At 39.9% G+C, this 17,572-nt stretch overlaps 2 protein-coding genes across 2 annotated transcripts; one reads left to right on the plus strand and one right to left on the minus strand.

The window, feature by feature from the left end:
- The first annotated feature begins 704 nt into the window (after positions 1–704).
- MAD2L1 (mitotic arrest deficient 2 like 1) lies at positions 705–5,416 on the plus strand. The gene is made up of 5 exons (XM_081332329.1): positions 705–843; positions 2,066–2,212; positions 3,555–3,675; positions 4,514–4,617; positions 4,989–5,416. The coding sequence occupies exons 1-5, from the start codon at positions 771–773 to the stop codon at positions 5,159–5,161; spliced, it is 618 nt and encodes a 205-aa protein (XP_081188455.1). The 5' UTR covers positions 705–770; the 3' UTR covers positions 5,162–5,416.
- Positions 5,417–9,296: 3,880 nt separating this feature from the next.
- RPL7L1 (ribosomal protein L7 like 1) lies at positions 9,297–16,859 on the minus strand. Its single transcript, XM_081332244.1, has 7 exons — positions 16,805–16,859; positions 15,980–16,088; positions 14,556–14,719; positions 12,536–12,673; positions 11,678–11,787; positions 11,361–11,575; positions 9,297–9,778 (listed from the first exon to the last, which is right to left on the minus strand). Exons 1-6 carry the CDS (start codon positions 16,855–16,857, stop codon positions 11,367–11,369), a joined length of 783 nt encoding a protein of 260 aa, XP_081188370.1. The 5' UTR covers positions 16,858–16,859; the 3' UTR covers positions 9,297–9,778; positions 11,361–11,366.
- Between the last annotated feature and the right edge of the window lie 713 nt (positions 16,860–17,572).

Consider the following 17,572-nt stretch of genomic DNA (forward strand, 5'->3'; position numbering starts at 1 on the left):
AGCAGTAGGCGTGAGCCTATATATGGATCCCAGAAGATGGTAGAAGGACAGGAAGGCCTGGAGGAACGTTGTCCATAGGGTCGCGATGGGTCGGACACGACTTCGCAACTAACAACAACACTAAAAACAAATCCCTACCTTCATGATGAATAAGGATCCCAAATAAACTTAAATCAAGTTATTACAAAAGCAGCTTCTTAAAATTAAAGCAGAAAATTATGAAAATAAATAAGCACTTGAAGCGCTAACCACATTGAAAAGCAAACCTAACTGGTAAACATTACTTAAAATTATCAATTGGGGGACTTCTAGTAAGTCCCGTGATAATTCAATGATTAAACAAAAACACTGCAAAGAGGCAGGTCCTTTTCTCAATCTCTCAAATCACTAATTAACGAGAGAAAGTTAGCATCAGGCAAAACACAACACGAACAAACAGCCCCCTCCACTCCCTCCCCAAACTAGCGAACATAGTTGAGCCCGATCCCTTCTGCGTGCCACATTTTCACGCTTGCGCACTAATTCCTATAAAATAACCCAGGCGTGGAAATTCATTCCTTGCTTGATACGTCAAAAAGGAGCGCATACGCCCCCCCCCCGGCTGCTCGGTCGCAGTAGCGCTTGTACTCCCGCGAGAAGTGAGGGAGGTGGAGCTACATTTCAAACAGGTGGCGGGACGTCTCCCGTTTCCTGCCTTGGGCCTGTAGCTTAAAGAAGGGCTTCTTCTTTGTCAGTTTCAGCCGAATTCGGTCTCACTCTTCCGGACGCCGATGGCGAAACAGCTAAGCCGGGAGCAGGGCATCACTTTGCGGGGCAGCGCCGAGACGGTGGCGGAATTTTTCTGTGAGTAACCGAGGCAAGCTGGTGTGAGAATGTGAGCCAGCTCGGTGAGAAGCCCGGAACCCGCATCGTTCCTGCTTCCTTTCTGCTCTGCGAGGCTTATTCCCAGGGATGGTGCTTGACCACCAGTCCTTTTGTGCCCGGTGGAATTTGCTCTCGAATAAACGGGCTCGGGGGCGCCGGATTCGTCCTTTCAGACTCGTGGGGGGAGGAATGACTCCGAGTTGCTGTGGGGGCTCATTGCGAGGGTGCTGCGCTCGGTCCGTTCTTTTTTTTTTTTTTTTTTTGACTATATTTTCCTCCTCCTCCTTCTTCAATCGCTGCGAGTTATCCTTTTTAGTAACTGCGTCCGACTTAGCTCTGCAGAATGAGCGCAAAATGCTAGGAACTTAAATTTGCAGTATAGGGCAAAAAAAAAAATGTGCCCCGAGAGGGCCTAAAGCAGTTTGAAAGAAGTTCACTACTTAATTGTGTAGAAGTTTATACTCAAACGTGAGAGACTATTGTAGGGACAATAACTTCAGCCTCACTAGGAAAGAAAGAAGCTTAACAAAAATGAATGTGAAGAGCAGATCTAATGGAGATTTGGGACACTCAGTTGTGGGTCTGCATCTTGGCTGCATTTGAGTTCTAAGGCACAGATTTTATTTCCTCCAAATATAATAATTAGTTGTTAGATGTGAGAAAGAATGCCCTAGGATTTGGTGCAATATACAGAATCTGAAATTTTGTGTAGTATGCCTTGATACAGGTAGTCCTCAACTTATGACAGTTGAGCCCAAAATTTGTTGCTAAGTGAGACAGTTAAATGAATTTTGCCTCATTTTGTGATCTTGCCATATTTGTTAAGTGAACCACAGCAGTTAAGTTAGTAACACGACTGTCAAGTGAATCTGGATTCCCCATTGACTGCTTGTCAAGTCATAAAAGGGGATCACATGTTCTCCAGGATGCTGCAAATATCAACCATTGCAGCATCCCCAGTCACATGATCCGATGCTTGGCAACTGACTCATATTATAGATCCCTGTATTTAAACAACACAATGGTTATAAGTAGTAGACCATCATAAGGTCTCAAATGCCAAAATAAATAACTTTTTCAGCCATGTATCATTTGTATTAAATGTTATACCTTTGAGCTTGCTAATGTTAATTGACATAATTCTTTATTATAATACTTTTTAGATAAGATACAGTACTGTCTGTATATTTTGTTCTTTTAGCCTATGGTATCAACAGTATTTTATATCAACGTGGGATATATCCTGCTGAAACATTTACAAGAGTTCAAAAATATGGGCTTACCATGCTTGTTACTGCAGACACTGAACTTAAAAATTATCTGAACAATGTTGTAGAACAACTGAAAGGTATGATTTTTTTAATCAAGGATCAACAATTTTCAGATGCTCTGCAATGTTTATATGAAGTTACAATATAATAGGAATAAGAAAGCACAAGTAATTAAGTACATTTAGATGCTGATTTTTAAAAAATGGGTCATTTAACTTATCTATTGCATTTTCCATATAATCCACATTGTCATTGTAAGGTTAAATGGTAGTGTATCTGTTCAATCCTAGGATCTGTTTTTGGAGCACTTTTGTATTTTCTCAAAGTTGGCTTATCGATTCATTTGTTCACATTTTACTCCACTAATTGTGTGCCATCGAGCTACTGTCAATTCTTAGCATTGGTATAATTTTTTCATAACAATCTACTTTAACCTGGTGTTTTAGCTGCTCCAACTGTGCTCTCATTGCTGTTGTAACTGCATCCATCCCCTTGCTGCTAATCCTTTTCTTTACTTCCACCCTCTTACCAGCTTTAGAATCTTCTTGCTAGGTCTTTGCATGTGTCTGAAGTAGAATAATGTCTATCTGTATGTATGTATATGTATGTACTGTATATTTCTCCTCATTTTATGTATGATTTATCACTGGTGGTGGTTATGTACAGAGAGCTTATGCACTGGAGATAAATTCCACGTGTGTCCAGTCACAATTGATCAATTTTCTATTTCTATTCTATTCATTGCTTTTTGTTTATATTACTTACTATTTTTCTGTTTTTGACTAAAAATATACAAACCAAAAAAGGGAAAGCTTCTTTGCCCACTTTGTCAACTACTCATAAACAAGGTTTCTTGATCCATAGGGCAGACATATCACTGAAGGATATACCTAAAGCATTTGCTTTTTGCTTTCCATCTGCATTGCTCTAGGCATCTTATCAGCCTTTTCATTTGCTAAAGCTCATTGAAAATCAAGCAGGCCCCCAAGGTCTAAGACTAAGAAGAGAGTGCTCAGGAAATCTCATCTATTGTAATCTAGTTGCCTCTGAATTCCAGTGTATGAACACACAAATAGCAGGCTTACCTGCCTTGTAGCTATGTTTTTCAGTTGTCCTCAGAAAATCTTCCAGCTCATCTCAGATATTTGGGATGGACCATTTTAGCCATTCCCTTCATCCCAGAGTCAAGCAATGCAATATTACGTATGTGTATAGGAGAATGGTCCAACTATACCAGGGGGTAGATAAGAATGTCTTGTGTTGTATTTTGAATTTTCTCTGCTACTTGGCACACTAAGCCCTGGTTTGTTAAATAAGCCCTGGTTTGTTGGTTGATACAAGAGTGACAGATAAGGTGTCCATGTATTTGACAGTTTCTGATATGTAGAATTCAGGCAACTAACTTCTTGCTTTTCTTAGAATGGCTCTTTGAATGCCTTGTTCAGAGGCTAGTGGTAGTGATCTCTAGTAAGGAAACCACTGAAGTTCTTGAAAGATGGCAATTTGATATTGAATGCGACAAAACTGCAAAAAATGAAAAGTAAGTATATGTTTCCAACAATAGTTGTTTTTAATAATAATAATAATAATAATAATAATAATAATAATAATAAACCTTTATTGTCAAAGTACATGTGTACATTGAGATTAGCTGAGCCTCCCCCCCCGCTCTCTCCCCCAACACACAGTGACAACAAACCCTCCATCCCACCACACTATGTGAACCAACTACACCACACGCCGGCCTCCCAAGTCAATTCTGCATAAGATTATGTCCCATTTAAAAGCCTAACAGCCCCCCATTATTTCTTATTCTAAGTTTTTGCTGTCTCAAAAGTATATTTATTTATTTATTTAATTTGTATACCGCCCTTCTCCATGTTACAGGCTTTGCTTCACTGATGTTTCCAACATTATTTGGGTCTTACATAGATCCCCACTCAACAAAGCCTTCTTGTTCACTAATTGGTGTATATCTTGTCTTACTACCAGAGTAAGAATCTTAAAGCTATTTCACAAATATTGACACGTTATCAGTTGTACTACCTGGTTTTTGTCTCAATAATAGCACAGAAAGAGTGTTCAGAAGAGAAATAACACATTGAATTCATAATTAATGCTGTAGCCAAAATGTGCAGTTATTAGATTTAATATTAAGTTATTAGATTTAGCTGTAAAGTTTATAATTGCTACAGATGGGTCAGATAATTTAGGAAAAGTACAGGAAGAACAGACTGTAATGCTTGTCTGAACTTCTTATATAGGATGTTAATCATTTATGAAGTTAGTTTATTGTGCCTGCAATCAATATTAGTAATAATACTTCTGATTTATATTTGATATTCTTTTACATTGAGAACTTTTAATTCCTATTTTAGTGCACCAAGGCAGAAATCTCAGAAAGCTATACAGGATGAAATCAAATCCATTATCAGACAAATAACAGCTACAGTGACATTCCTTCCTTTGTTAGAAACTACCTGTAAGTAATATTGTAATATTCACATGCACTAATTGTAATTCTCATAAAAATTCCATAAAGGATGAGTCCTGTAACCAAGTGCCTGGAAACCAGCTGAGCTAATACGAAGCTGATTAAAGCTGCAATATTTGTCATATTTAACAAGTAACATCTGACAAGTAATTCTAGGTGGCATACATGGGCAAGGGACAATAGAAGAGTTCAGGAATTACAATTTGGTGGTTTCCCATGATTTATGTAACTGGGATCACATAAATCAGGATCATAACAAATCATAATTGGTTCTTTTGTTACTGTAAGCTATACATGTTTAAATGTTTATTCCAGATTTGTGCAAATGTAGCAAAATAATTATTCATCTGTGCTTCCAGGTGCATTTGACTTGCTCATATTCACAGACAAAGAACTGGATGTTCCAGAAAAGTGGGAGGAGTCAGGACCACAGTTCATTACTAATTCGGAAGAAGTTCGGCTTCGTTCTTTTACAACTACAATACACAAAGTTAGCAGTATGGTGGCCTACAAAAAGGACACCTTGCTGTGATTTAGGAAAGAGCATTGTATATGTATACGTAGCCTTTTGTAAGATTCCTTATCCAATAGTGATTAAGGTTGTTTCAAAATACCAGCTTGGTTATCTGAGCTGCAGCATCATTTTGTAAATACACACTAAGATTAGAATCCTGTCCTTTCAATATTACAACTGAATTCTCTCAGTGGTTTCCATGTAATAGAATGTATGATGTCATTTTTATTTAAAAAAATAAATACATAATTTTTATTTGGTCTCGTCATCTTAATTAGTGAGGTAATTATTTGTTTGAAGTGAAAAAGCTGTATTACAGGTAATGGTCATGTGAAAAAGTACACTCTATGGTCCTTAGCAGTTCTTGAAGTAAATACAACCTCAGATGAACAACACATGACATATTGCACCACGCCGTATTTTATTTTAAAAAAAGAAAGCAAAACTGGAGAAACCATCTGTGAAAAACTAATATACCCTTACTGTTTCCTTAGATATGAAGAGGCGAAGTAGTAAGGTGCTAATCAAGTGCCCTTGATCAATTGATCATCCTCAGCAAGTATAAAAGCTGAAGTTTTAGGAGTTTGCTGGTCTAAAAAGACATCAGCAATGATCTTAGAAAAGCACTTGTCACCACCTATCAATCTGGGAAGGGTTGTAAGGCCACTTCCAAACAATTCAAAGTCCATCGTTCTATAGTGAGGAAGATTATTCACAAGTGGAAACAATTCAAGACAGTTGCCAATCTTCCCAGGAGTGGACAATTTGGCAAATTCACCCTAATGTCAGACCATGCAATACTCAGGGAAATTGCAAAAAATCTGAACATTTCATCTCGGACTCTACAGGCCTTAGTATGTTAAATTTTAAAGTTCACGACAGCACAATTAGAAAAAGGCTGAAAAAGTATGATTTATTTGGAAGTGTTGCCAGGAGAGAGCCTTTTCTCTCCAAAAAGAGCTTGGCACATCTTAAGAGGTTTGCAAATCATAAGACTTTTGGAGCACTATCCTTTGTACAGATGAAACCAGATGTTTGGCAAAAACCAAACAGCATATCAACAAAATACAACACATCTCATACCATCAAGCGTGGTGGAGGGGTGATGATTTGGGCTTGTTTTACAGCCACAGAACCTGGGCATGTTACAGTCATTGAGTCAACTACAGTATGAATTCCTCTGAAAACCAAAGTATCCTTGGATCAAATGTGAGGCCATCTGTCCGACAGCTAAAGCTAATTCGACATTGGGTCATACAACAGCATAATGATCCCAAGCACACCGCAAATCTCCAATAGAATGGCTAAAAGATGTTTCAAGGGTCCAGTCAAAGTCCAGACCTCAATCCAACTGAAATGCTGTGGCAGGACCTCAGAGCTGGGCATAAACAAATGCCCACAAACCAATGAATTGAGGCATTGTTTTAAAGGAGAGTGGGCCAAAATTCATCCACAACAATGTGAGACTGATAAAAGTCGTATAAAAAACGGTCGCTTCAGGTTATTACTGCTAAAGATTGTTCTACAAGTTACTGAACGTACTAAGGCAGAGGTCCCCAACGATTTGGGCACCAGGGGGCGGTTCCATGGAGAGAGGTTTTTCCACGGACCTGAGAGTGCATGGTTTTGTGTACTGCCTGCATCCTACGGATGGGGTTTTGCTTGTTTGTGCAAACCAGTTGCTTAAGTTTTTTGACACATGGCTTCTCCATTTTGGCTTTCTTTTTGTAAAATAAATGATGACCTGGTATGTCATGTGTTGTTTTTCATCTAAGGTTGTATTTACCTACTTTTAAAAACTGCTAAGGACCAGATGATTTTTATATGTCCTAAAACCATAGAACTCAAGAGGGTGTACTTTCTTTTTCAAATGACTACATTTGATTTTGCATATTGGATACAAACACATCCTGCAAGTTAAAAAATGATCTTTTGAAAATGTTATAAATATTCCAGTGTTGACTACTGCAATAGGGCAAATAGGTTTTAGCATATGTAAACAACTATACAAAAGGTGGTAGTCATTTGTTTCAACTGGAATGGTATAAATCTACCTTATAAATAGATCATGTATGAAAACTGAATCCTGGACTTTCAGGAAAGAATTGGCAATTTGAATATGGCTATGCAGAAAGCAGTTCATTATTGAGAAATAAACAATAGACAAAGAGAACTTGAGATCACCCACAAATATTCCACATAGTTTCTCCTTGTGAGTAGACAGCAATCTTCTACAAATTTTAGAGCTCTGGGTGCTTAGGGAACACCATCTTTTGCTTAAACCAAGGCTGATACCTTTCAAAAGGACATATTTCCTTTTCTAATCACTTAGAAATTGCTTAACGGCTTTTCAGTTAGTCCGAACCATTGAATCAACAGGTTTTACTGCAGCAGGTGACTCTCCTTCAATCCTTAGCAAACAGTTGTTCGATGTTAGCAGCATTGACAAGAAGTTTAAAAACTTTTTAAAAAATCTTTGGGAATAAACAGCAAAAGGGTGATTAGAATTTTGATTCTAAAAAGTTACAAATGATCTAAGATCCAGATTAACTTGAAATAAGGTTTTGGAACAAATTATAAGAATCCTTTCTATGGGAAAATACTTTTGTTTTGAATTCTAAAAAACCCAGGATGATTTAAAAGAAACCGCATAGAAAGCTTTTTAAGCATTAAACAAAAACACTCTAGGCCAGGAGTGTCAAACTGGCAGCCCATGGGCCAGATGCATGACGCCCACCCGTTCCGCAAAGGCAAAAAAGTCACAATATGTCGACGTGATCGAGTTTGGCACCCATGCTCTAGGCCAGGGGTATCAAACTCAATTTAATTGAGGGCCACATCAGCATTGCGGTTGCCGTTAGAGGGCCGGGTGGGCGTGGCCAGGGTGGGCATGGCTGGAGTGTGTGGCCTACTGGGTGGGCATGGCCAGCTATACATCATTCATGTCAAGGGTGCCTTTGGCGGCCTGGGCAGAAGTGGGGCAGATCTGAGGGTCTCTGGCAGGAGATGGGACCAGGGCAAGTGTCAAGGCATGGTCCACTGGAGGAGCCTCACTGTTCCTCTCAGGCTATGCGGTGGGGGGGGGCACGGAGGTCAAATGCCCAGCCCAGTCCTCAAACACCCATGGCACTAAGCCCAGCCCCACTTCCCCAAGGGAGTGTCCAGCTGCACTTATTCCTCAAGGTTGCTGCTGCTGTGCTTGCTCTCCTTAGCCAGGTTGCTCACGATGGGTACGAGGGCAAAATCAAGAGGGAGTCCCACTCCCTCTCCATGTGAGGAGACCTGGCTTTGTATCCAAAGGTTCCTTAGCAATAGGATGGGAGACACCCCAGGATAGGCTAGGAGGAGGGGGCAAGGGGATGATGAAAGGTCAGCAGGGAAGGACTAAGGCAGGACTTCCCTCAGACCCTCCCCTCCCTCCCTAAGAGTGGTGGGAAAATATTTGAGATGAGGGAGAAAAACAGGCAAGAAACACAGCTGGTGAAGTGGAAGTGGCCAGCACAGCTGGAAGTGGCCAGCACATGGCCCTCGCCTACTTCACATATCTGGCTTGGTGGGCTCTGTGGGAGGGGATGCGATGAGCAGCATGAGAGTCAATGTTACCTGCGCAATGCTGCCTAGCCCCCAGCCTCCCGTTTTGGCAGGCAGCAGGGTGCTCTCCTCACAGTGCTGAGAGGCTGAGCCAGGTGGCATGAATCTGAAGAGAAGCGCAATGCAGCCCAGCCCCTAGCCTGCCCAAAGTAGGCAGGGTCATATGCTGCCCACTTCCAGGCAATGGTGCATTTCTTCATTCCTCACAAAGGGTGATACCTCCTCACCAAAGGGTGATACGCGCCCAGTGGGCAGGGCCGACACGGCAGGGGCTGGTCCCTCGCTGTTTCCAGACGGCCTTGTGGAGCTAAGACTGAATGTGTTTCAGCATAGATGGCCACCACAAAATTGTACATTGGCTCCCAGCCGACCTGGGCCAGGGCCAAGGCAGCGGGGGCCGTTCCCTCACTTTCCAGGATGGGTTCGCGGGCCACATGAAACCACTTCACAGGCCGGATCCGGCCCCCGGGCCTTGTGTTTGACATGTAGAAGTGAGTTGTAGATAAAATGCAAGGGAGGAAAAACCAAAAATATAAGCTGAAAGAAGCTGCTAAAGGAGAAAATGAATAGCTGTATTTTATTATCTTTTATTTATTGAATTTGTTTGCTGCCCACCTTGCTGTAAGCATAAAAGCTTTAACTCTCAAAAGGATATTTTATGATTGCTTTTATAAAATAATATTATATAAATTGTATTTACACACATGTAGGGAAATCTGTATACACCAGGCTGTACTCTTTGTCCCTCAGTTTATATATTTTAAGTTTTCTCCATTGTCCTTTACACATTTGTAAATCAAAAATTATAGATGTTGACGTGTCTTGAGATTTTATAAATTCTTTTTCCACGTTCAGTACACATAATCACACTTTGCTGTTGTTGATCACATCTATTCACTTGAAGCCTAGTTGCTCCATTACCTTTGTTTTCTTCCTCCAATTATTAAAGAACTATGACACATTATCTGAGAAGCTTCTGGAAAATGAATGTACATCATGGAGTACAAATAGATGCCTTCCAGAATTTCCTCTGTAAACACTTATCTGAAAAACAGTACAGGTCATTTTTAAAAGCATCTGAATGACATTTACTTCTTGACAAGAAATGCTAAGAAAATATCTTAAAACTGAACTGAAAGCAAGTTTAAAGGAGGTTACAAGTGAGATGTGATTTTAGCTCAATACTGCAAACTTTAAAGAACGAACAGTAGTTGTTAAAACTGGATACATTTCATTTGAATGGAACTTACATAATTTTATAGTTTATTAAATTTATATGCTGTCCATATCACTATCACATGCCTGATGCTTACAACAGAAAAAAAGCAATATTATAAAACATTACAACAGTAAATATAGCATTACAATTAACAGAATTAGTTAAGATGGGGAGTATACAGTGGGGTGGAGGTGGGATCTTCTCTTTAATCCATTAACCACCTCCAGAGTGGCATACTCCCATCTGGCCCCAGGTCAATCAACAGAGCCAAGTTTTAAGGCTCTTTCAAAAGGCTAATAGGGTGGAAGCAGTTTTTGCCTCAAGAGGTATAATGTCCAGAGAGCGGGAGCCAAAAGAGAAAGGCACTTCTGGACCCTGTCAGCCAGAATTTCTTGGCCAAAAGGATCCACAGCCAGCCCCTACTGCTGGCACAAGTGGGTTGAGACAGCTCCTCAGGTATGGGGATTTATACCACTGGAATTATACACGATAGAACACAATAGAATAGCCCTGACTTGAATCTTATGATATTCTTGCTTTTGGCTTATTCGGATCTTCATGACATGTGAGGATAACAGAATAAAGACAGTCCTCATTTAATGATCACTTGTTCAATGAATTGACATATATAATGGTGTTGAACCAAGTGATTAGTTAGAGTCAATCCTTGTATTTATTTCAGTTGCAGTGTCCCCACAGTCACATGATTACAATTTGGAAGTTTGGTGCCCAGCTTGCAACTAATATGTTGCCATGTCTCAGTCATGTGACTGCCATTTGCAACCTTTGCTGCCTTCCTAAAAGCAAAGTCAATGTGAAAGCTGGCAGTAGGTTAGAATGGCAACTAAATGATGTCCTTGCTTAAATGACCCACAGTGATTTGCTTAACAAAGGCAACCAGGAATGCTGGAATTTCCTTCACTAAGCAGCATGGTCATGAGATGTTGCACTTTTACGACGACGCTGAGCAATGGAAATTCCAGTCCCAACTGCCATCATTAACCAGGGACTTGCATGGACAATTCTAGAGTTCTGCTTCATAACTGACCACCTTACTGAGTCATTTGGCTATTTATTATCTAATCTGCCTGGACTCAGCAAACAAAACCAATAATCAGTATTATTAAAACTATAATTCAAAATACAGAAGAAGCAAGGTTGGGGAAGGCTAATGGAACATACCAAAGAAAGAGATTTAGCTAATCTACCTTTCTGAACAAGTGTACTTTTAGGAAGAATCCATTGCCACAAGTAAAAAAAAACTTTTCACTCCACAAACACATTTGTATTTTCTTGGCAGAAATGGTTAACCAGTGCCATTTTAAGGTTATTTTTGACATATCAATCAAGTGTGCTGTAACTTGCTGAGTTCAGAACCCAAAATTGGCAAGACATTGCAGTACCTACCTGGATCTAGTTCAAAAGACGTATGAGCTGATTAATATCATTGCCTCGATATCCAGGATTACCAATCTCTTTCTGGAATCCCATTTTGTTACGGGCTGCATGACGAGCGACAGACAGATGGAATGGCCACAAAAATCTATTGACTTCATTAAAGTACTTTCCAGCTGAGTAAATTTCATGAATAACATCTTCCAGACAAATAATACCATGGTTTCCTATGGAGAGGGGAAAAAAGCATTTTAGAAATGAAATACCGTTCAATCCTCACCAGATTGCAAATAAACAGTCCCAATATCCCATGCCATTTGTTATCTTACCCAGATGTTCCTCTATCAGAACATTATCTGTCAAAGCAACCTTTTTATTTTGGATCTTTGCATGGCCTCGTTTCAGTATCAACTCTCGAACAGATTTGAGGTTGGGATACCTGTGTAAATATAATAATAATAATAATAATAATAATAATTTTGAAAATAACAAAATGTGACATTCTTAATGGAATTATTTGTCCAAACTGATCCAAAAGAGAAAGTACTATACTATATATTCTTCCTACCTAGCTTTTGTTTTTAAGACATTACATTCTTATATCTTATAAACAACCTAAACAATTGTGAGAATTTCTTCTTAAATTGTCCTTTTCAAAAACATGCACATCATCATCTCCATTCTTATTTTCTTTCTGCCAGCTTAATATGTCAACCTTCTGATGCCATAGCACTTGCAGTCTAAAATTTGGACTGTTCCATCAATTTATTACCATGATTCAAATTTGAAGATGTGCGATATCCCAAATAATTCATATATAATAAAAATAATAAATATAGCCTATTAGTAGCATTTGAATACCAAGATGAACACTATACTATTAAAACATTAATAAAAACAACTGTATTCAAATTTTGCACAACATATTCCAGTTTATTGCTTGGCAATAATCACTAAACATTCATATCTTCGTATAATTATACTTCATTCATTATTTTGGCTAACTTAAAGTGTTTAGCCTTCAGATGATCATATTTTTCCAAAGGCAACAGAAGTACAGCATGATTCAAAAACTTAATTTTAGAAAAACAAATATATAGTGAGGAAAAAATGTGACCTATGTTATGATCCATTTTAGGCATCACTACTAATCATACTTCTACGTAATAAAAATGTTACATACTAACCCCCATGCCACATAAGGCTCCACCGTTTGCAGCATTTTTAATGAAGCTGGTGTCAATTTAACAAATGTGCCACTGTAAATCTTTCTTACTCTCAGCCTCTGTATCACATGTCGCACTCGAGGACTGACTCCCTTAATTCTAAATCAACAGAAGTAAATGTTGTCATTAGGCAAATCTGCATCTTGGAGTGAATTTTCCAACAACAACAACAACAAAATAACACAGATATCTGTCAATGGTGCACAATACTAATTCCTTTTAATTCAATAGCTAATTCTCAGACATAGATGTCTTGATACATCTTATCCAGTGATTGCTTTCAGGTTTCAAGCCTTTCCTTAACTTCTGGATGGGGAGAAACAGGCTTAGTCTCAATCCTGCCAAGACTGAGTGGCTGTGCATACCGGCATCTCGGGTTAACCAGACTATTCCATCTTTAACGATGGGGGGTGAGGTGTTACCCCCCCGTTGATAGGGCTCGCAGCTTGGGTGTCCTCCTGGATTCACGGCTCAGTTTTGAAGATCACATAGGAGCCGTGACCAGGGGGGCTTTTGCCCAGGTTCGCCTGGTGCGCCAGTTGCGACCCTATCTGGACCGAGATGCCCTATGCACAGTCACTCATGCGCTCGTGACCTCCCGTTTAGACTACTGCAACGCTCTCTACATGGGGCTGCCCTTGAGGACCTCGGAAGCTTCAGCTGGTGAAAAATGCAGCCACGCGAGTTGTGATGGGGGTTTCCCGTTACTCCCATGTAACACCTCTGCTCCGCGAGCTGCATTGGCTTCCAGTTGCCCTCCGGGAGAGATTCAAGGTGCTGGTGATGACCTATAAAGCCCTAAATGGCTTGGGTCCAGGATATCTGAGGGAACACCTGCTGCCGGCATCAAGTTCCCTTCGTCCTGTGTGCTCCCACAGGGAGGGCCTTCTCAGGGTGCCGCCGGTAAAAGAATGCCACCGGATAACACCCAGGGGGAGGGCCTTCTCTGTGGGGGTGCCTGCCCTTTGGAACCAGCTGCCCGTGGAGCTTAGGACTGCCCCCGACCTTCGATCATTTCGCCAAGACCTGAAGACCTGGCTCTTCGAACTTTCCGGCCCAGGCTGAGTTTTAATTGGGGTTTTATATTTTTTCAGGGATTTAATTTAATTTTTTAGATTGTTCTTAATTTTTGTATTGATGTTTTATATACCCTGTAAACCGCCCTGAGTCCTACGGGAAAGGGCAGTATATAAATTCAATAAAATTGAAATTCAAATTCATACTGCACAATGATCTGAGACTCCAGCTCAAAGAATTTCCCCATGTCATCTGGAATTTTAGAAATTGTAGTTAAAAGACACACAGAAAGCATCAACTTAGATATAAAATGGCCCAACTTGAAGGTCTGATATCGTAAAAGCCAAGAAGCAGAAAGTTATATTTAAATAATGTGTATAAATATTAGAATTGAGGACTCAATATCAAGTACCCAGTTAATAATCTTTAGTGCTATCACTAGATAATACTGCTGCACTAGGAATTAGATGCTCAGTCTGGAGCTAGGTAGTGGTGGTGAGATGCTTGTCTCTGTATTACTCATTCATCACCTTTTCTACTATTCAGAATGCTCTCCAATATTCTAAACTCAGTACTCCTATAAAAAGTAGCCGTTTATGCCAGCAAGTGGGTCTGCACTCTACAAGTTCAAATGAAATCATTTCTTACAGCAATGAAGCCAGATATAATAAAATATATAATAGAACTGTTACATACAGAACAATGGATTGTAGCCATCTGTAATTTTAATACTGTAAATAAATTCCTTGCCAGTTCTTAACAACTCCAACTATCAAGAGAGGGCTTTCTTCCCCAAAGTATGTAAATTCATCAGGAAGGAGCCACCCTATAAGATAATTAATTTACAATCCCTTATTGGTGAGAACATACTATCCTTACTTCACAATGTTATTTTTATTCATTTAGAAGCAGTAGCAGCAAACTGCTGTTAAAATAATTCTACAGAGAATGAAGTGTTCCTTACATTGCAATTCGTACAACAAATGCCAGTTTGTGTCCATCAGGTATTATCATCTGCCCAGGCTTATGTTCCATGCGCCGCAGACGGACATCATCTCTGTGTTTCCTCTGAGAGTCTCTCAAAAAAACTTCAAGGCGCTTGAATCTGATCTGTTTTCCACTCTGGTGCTAAAGAACAAAAATAAGTTTTTTAAAAAGCATATATTTAAATCACTGCATTGCTATTTATATGCTGCAGTTTTAAAGAGAACCAAGTGTTTCAAAAAGCTTCCAATGATAGTGATCTAAGGCAGGGGTTCCCAACTCCTGGTCCGTGGACCGGTACCAGTCCGCGGCATGCCAGCAAAAGGTCCGCAGAAACAAGCAAAGCCCCATCCGTGGGATGCAGGCAGCACACAAACCCACAGACTCTCTGGTCCACAGAAAAACTTTTCTACACAGAACCAGTCCCTGGTGCCCAAAAGATTGGGGACCTCTGATCTAAGAGTTAACAGTTACAGTCAATTAGATAAGGGATAAATGAGTAAGTACAATGGGGCCAGTGAAAAATAAAATATGCCTGGATTTTGATGAAACAAAACAGTTTTGTTATAGCAAAAATTAAGCATTCTGTATGTTTATGAAAATACACCACTTAGGCATAACACTCAACCACATTATTTATGCAGTGACTTTTATTGACCTGCCTTTTATTTTGATTAATGCAAGGTGGTATACATACCTAATACTCCTTTCTCCACCATCATTACTACCACAACACTGTGAAGTGAATTGGGCTGAAAGAAGAGTGACTGGCAAGCTTTCATTTTTAAGTGAGAACTAGTCTTCCAGTTCTAGTCTATGATCCTAATTATAACAAATTGGATCTCAGTAAACCACCATGATTCATGAAAAATATTACAGCGAGGTTTTTATAAATAAGGAACATAAAAAGAGGAAGTGTTTATTTAAGTTTTGTGAAATGCAAGCATCAATCTGCAAGAGACAACAATGACAAGAGACACCATCTATTCTTGGAGAGGGAGCCATAAAAGGTGAAGAGAAACTACACAACCTATCAGATATGGCATCAATTCCTGTAAACCGACTGAGAAAAAGAGCATGATAGAATTTAGATCTTGATTCCTATTACATCTCTTTTGAATTTGATTTTTTTTAAAAAATCCTCTGGCGTTTCCTTCTCCTGAATCTCACAGTCCCAAACAATCCTGCTATTTGAGAATATTTCTGCCAAAAGCAATCCAGGCTCTTCCAACTACTACTACTTACTACTTACTACTTACTTCTTCTTCTTCTTCTTCTTCTTCTTCTTCTTATTATTATTATTATTATTATTATTATTATTATTATTATTATTATCATCATCATCATCATCATCATCTTACCAGTCTTATTAACATGGCTTGGCCTACATTAGGTGACCCTTACCTTTCTTTTGTCAAGTAGAGCTTGCTTTGCCTGGTTGGCCTTAATTGCCTGATAGACCTTTCTTTTCTTTAGGATGTTTTCTGGTACCAAAGGAATCTTCTTTGGAGGCCTAAAGAAACAGCAATTATTACTTGGTGCAATTCAGTGCATTTGTATTTAAAGCAGCTATTTTACACCCACTGACAATTATTAACAGACCTTCATACCTAGCAAGAACCCCTGAAGTCCCACTAATGCCCATTGGGTGCATACTTGAATTGTAAGCTGACTTTGTAATAATGCCGCTTGGGTGTGTGTGTGAAAGCCCTAATAAGCAGGCATATACCTAGAATGAAGGCTACTGCTAAGCTTGTAAGCCGCCCTGAGTCTTCGGAGAAGGGCGGGATATAAATGGAATTAAAATAAAATAATAAATAAATAAAATACATAGTATGATAGGCTCTATATTTAAACTCTCCTTTCGGAAGGAAGGTACATCGAAATCATAGTTAAATGCACTAGGATCCGCATACTTCTTTGATCCAGTTTGCCACAGGGATTTATCTACTGCTTTTCTCTCCGAAGAAACCAGCATTTAAAGTCAAATAACTTTACTCTGTTTTTCCTTCCTGCCCGACCCGTTCAAAATCTTGGTCCATTAAAGGTTCCCATCCAGGCACAGCTTCTAAGAAATCAAGACTTTCCCGCAACGGTCTTTATCGATTCAGCGAAAACTCACCCACCGTTCTCATTAGTCTCTATTTACGAATATACAGTCCCGCAAACTTTCTAAAACTGCGCCCTCCCGGGAGATGGAAACAGATTTCCCTACGTATGAAAACTCACTCAAGCTCCGCCATGGCTCCTTCCCCTATATTCGCTCTGACGGTACCGCGCATGCGCAAACTGACTGCCGCAAAGGTGAAGGAAACGATTCGTATTCGAGTCGTAAAATGTCTCCCATGAAACTTCGGCTTGGAAAGGAGCGTTAGGTTGTCCTTTTTTGGTTTAATTAGTCCAATTTATAGTAATAGTTCTTTAAAAAAATACCTGGTATAATCTGAAAAATGCGGAAAGGGACTTTTCTGGATTGCTTTGGAAAACTCGGAGGAGGAGGCAGAAAGTGGTGTTTCTCCATTGAAATCCGCTGAGAAAGCATCAGCCTACCAGATCTGAGGGTTATACAAATCTAAAACGATTCGGAAGATCTAGAGGTAGTCCAGATTAGATAAAATTACAATTTAAGTGGTTTATCGTGGAGCCAATCAACAAGATCCAGTAGGAAGTAGAGAGAGAAATTGTAAAACTTTGTTCTGGGGCCAGTGCTCTTAGACATCTTCATCAACACTTTGGACGAGGGGATAGATGGGGAACTCATCAAATTTGCAGACAACACCAAGCTGGCAGGAATAGCCAACATTCCAGAAGATAGGCTTAAAATACAGGAGGATCTGGACAGTGGCGTAGCGTGGGGGGTGCAGGGGGGGGCGGGCCGCACCGGGCGCAACATCTGGGGGGGCGCGCTCGCACTGAGCTGCTCAGGGAGCCCCAAGGGCTGCACAGAGTCGGCTTGGCTCCGCTCTCGAGCTGCTCTTTCTTGCAAAGCAAAACGAG

This window comes from Vipera berus (assembly GCF_964194415.1).
Source record: "Vipera berus genome assembly, chromosome: 7".
Classification (NCBI taxonomy): domain Eukaryota; kingdom Metazoa; phylum Chordata; class Lepidosauria; order Squamata; family Viperidae; genus Vipera; species Vipera berus.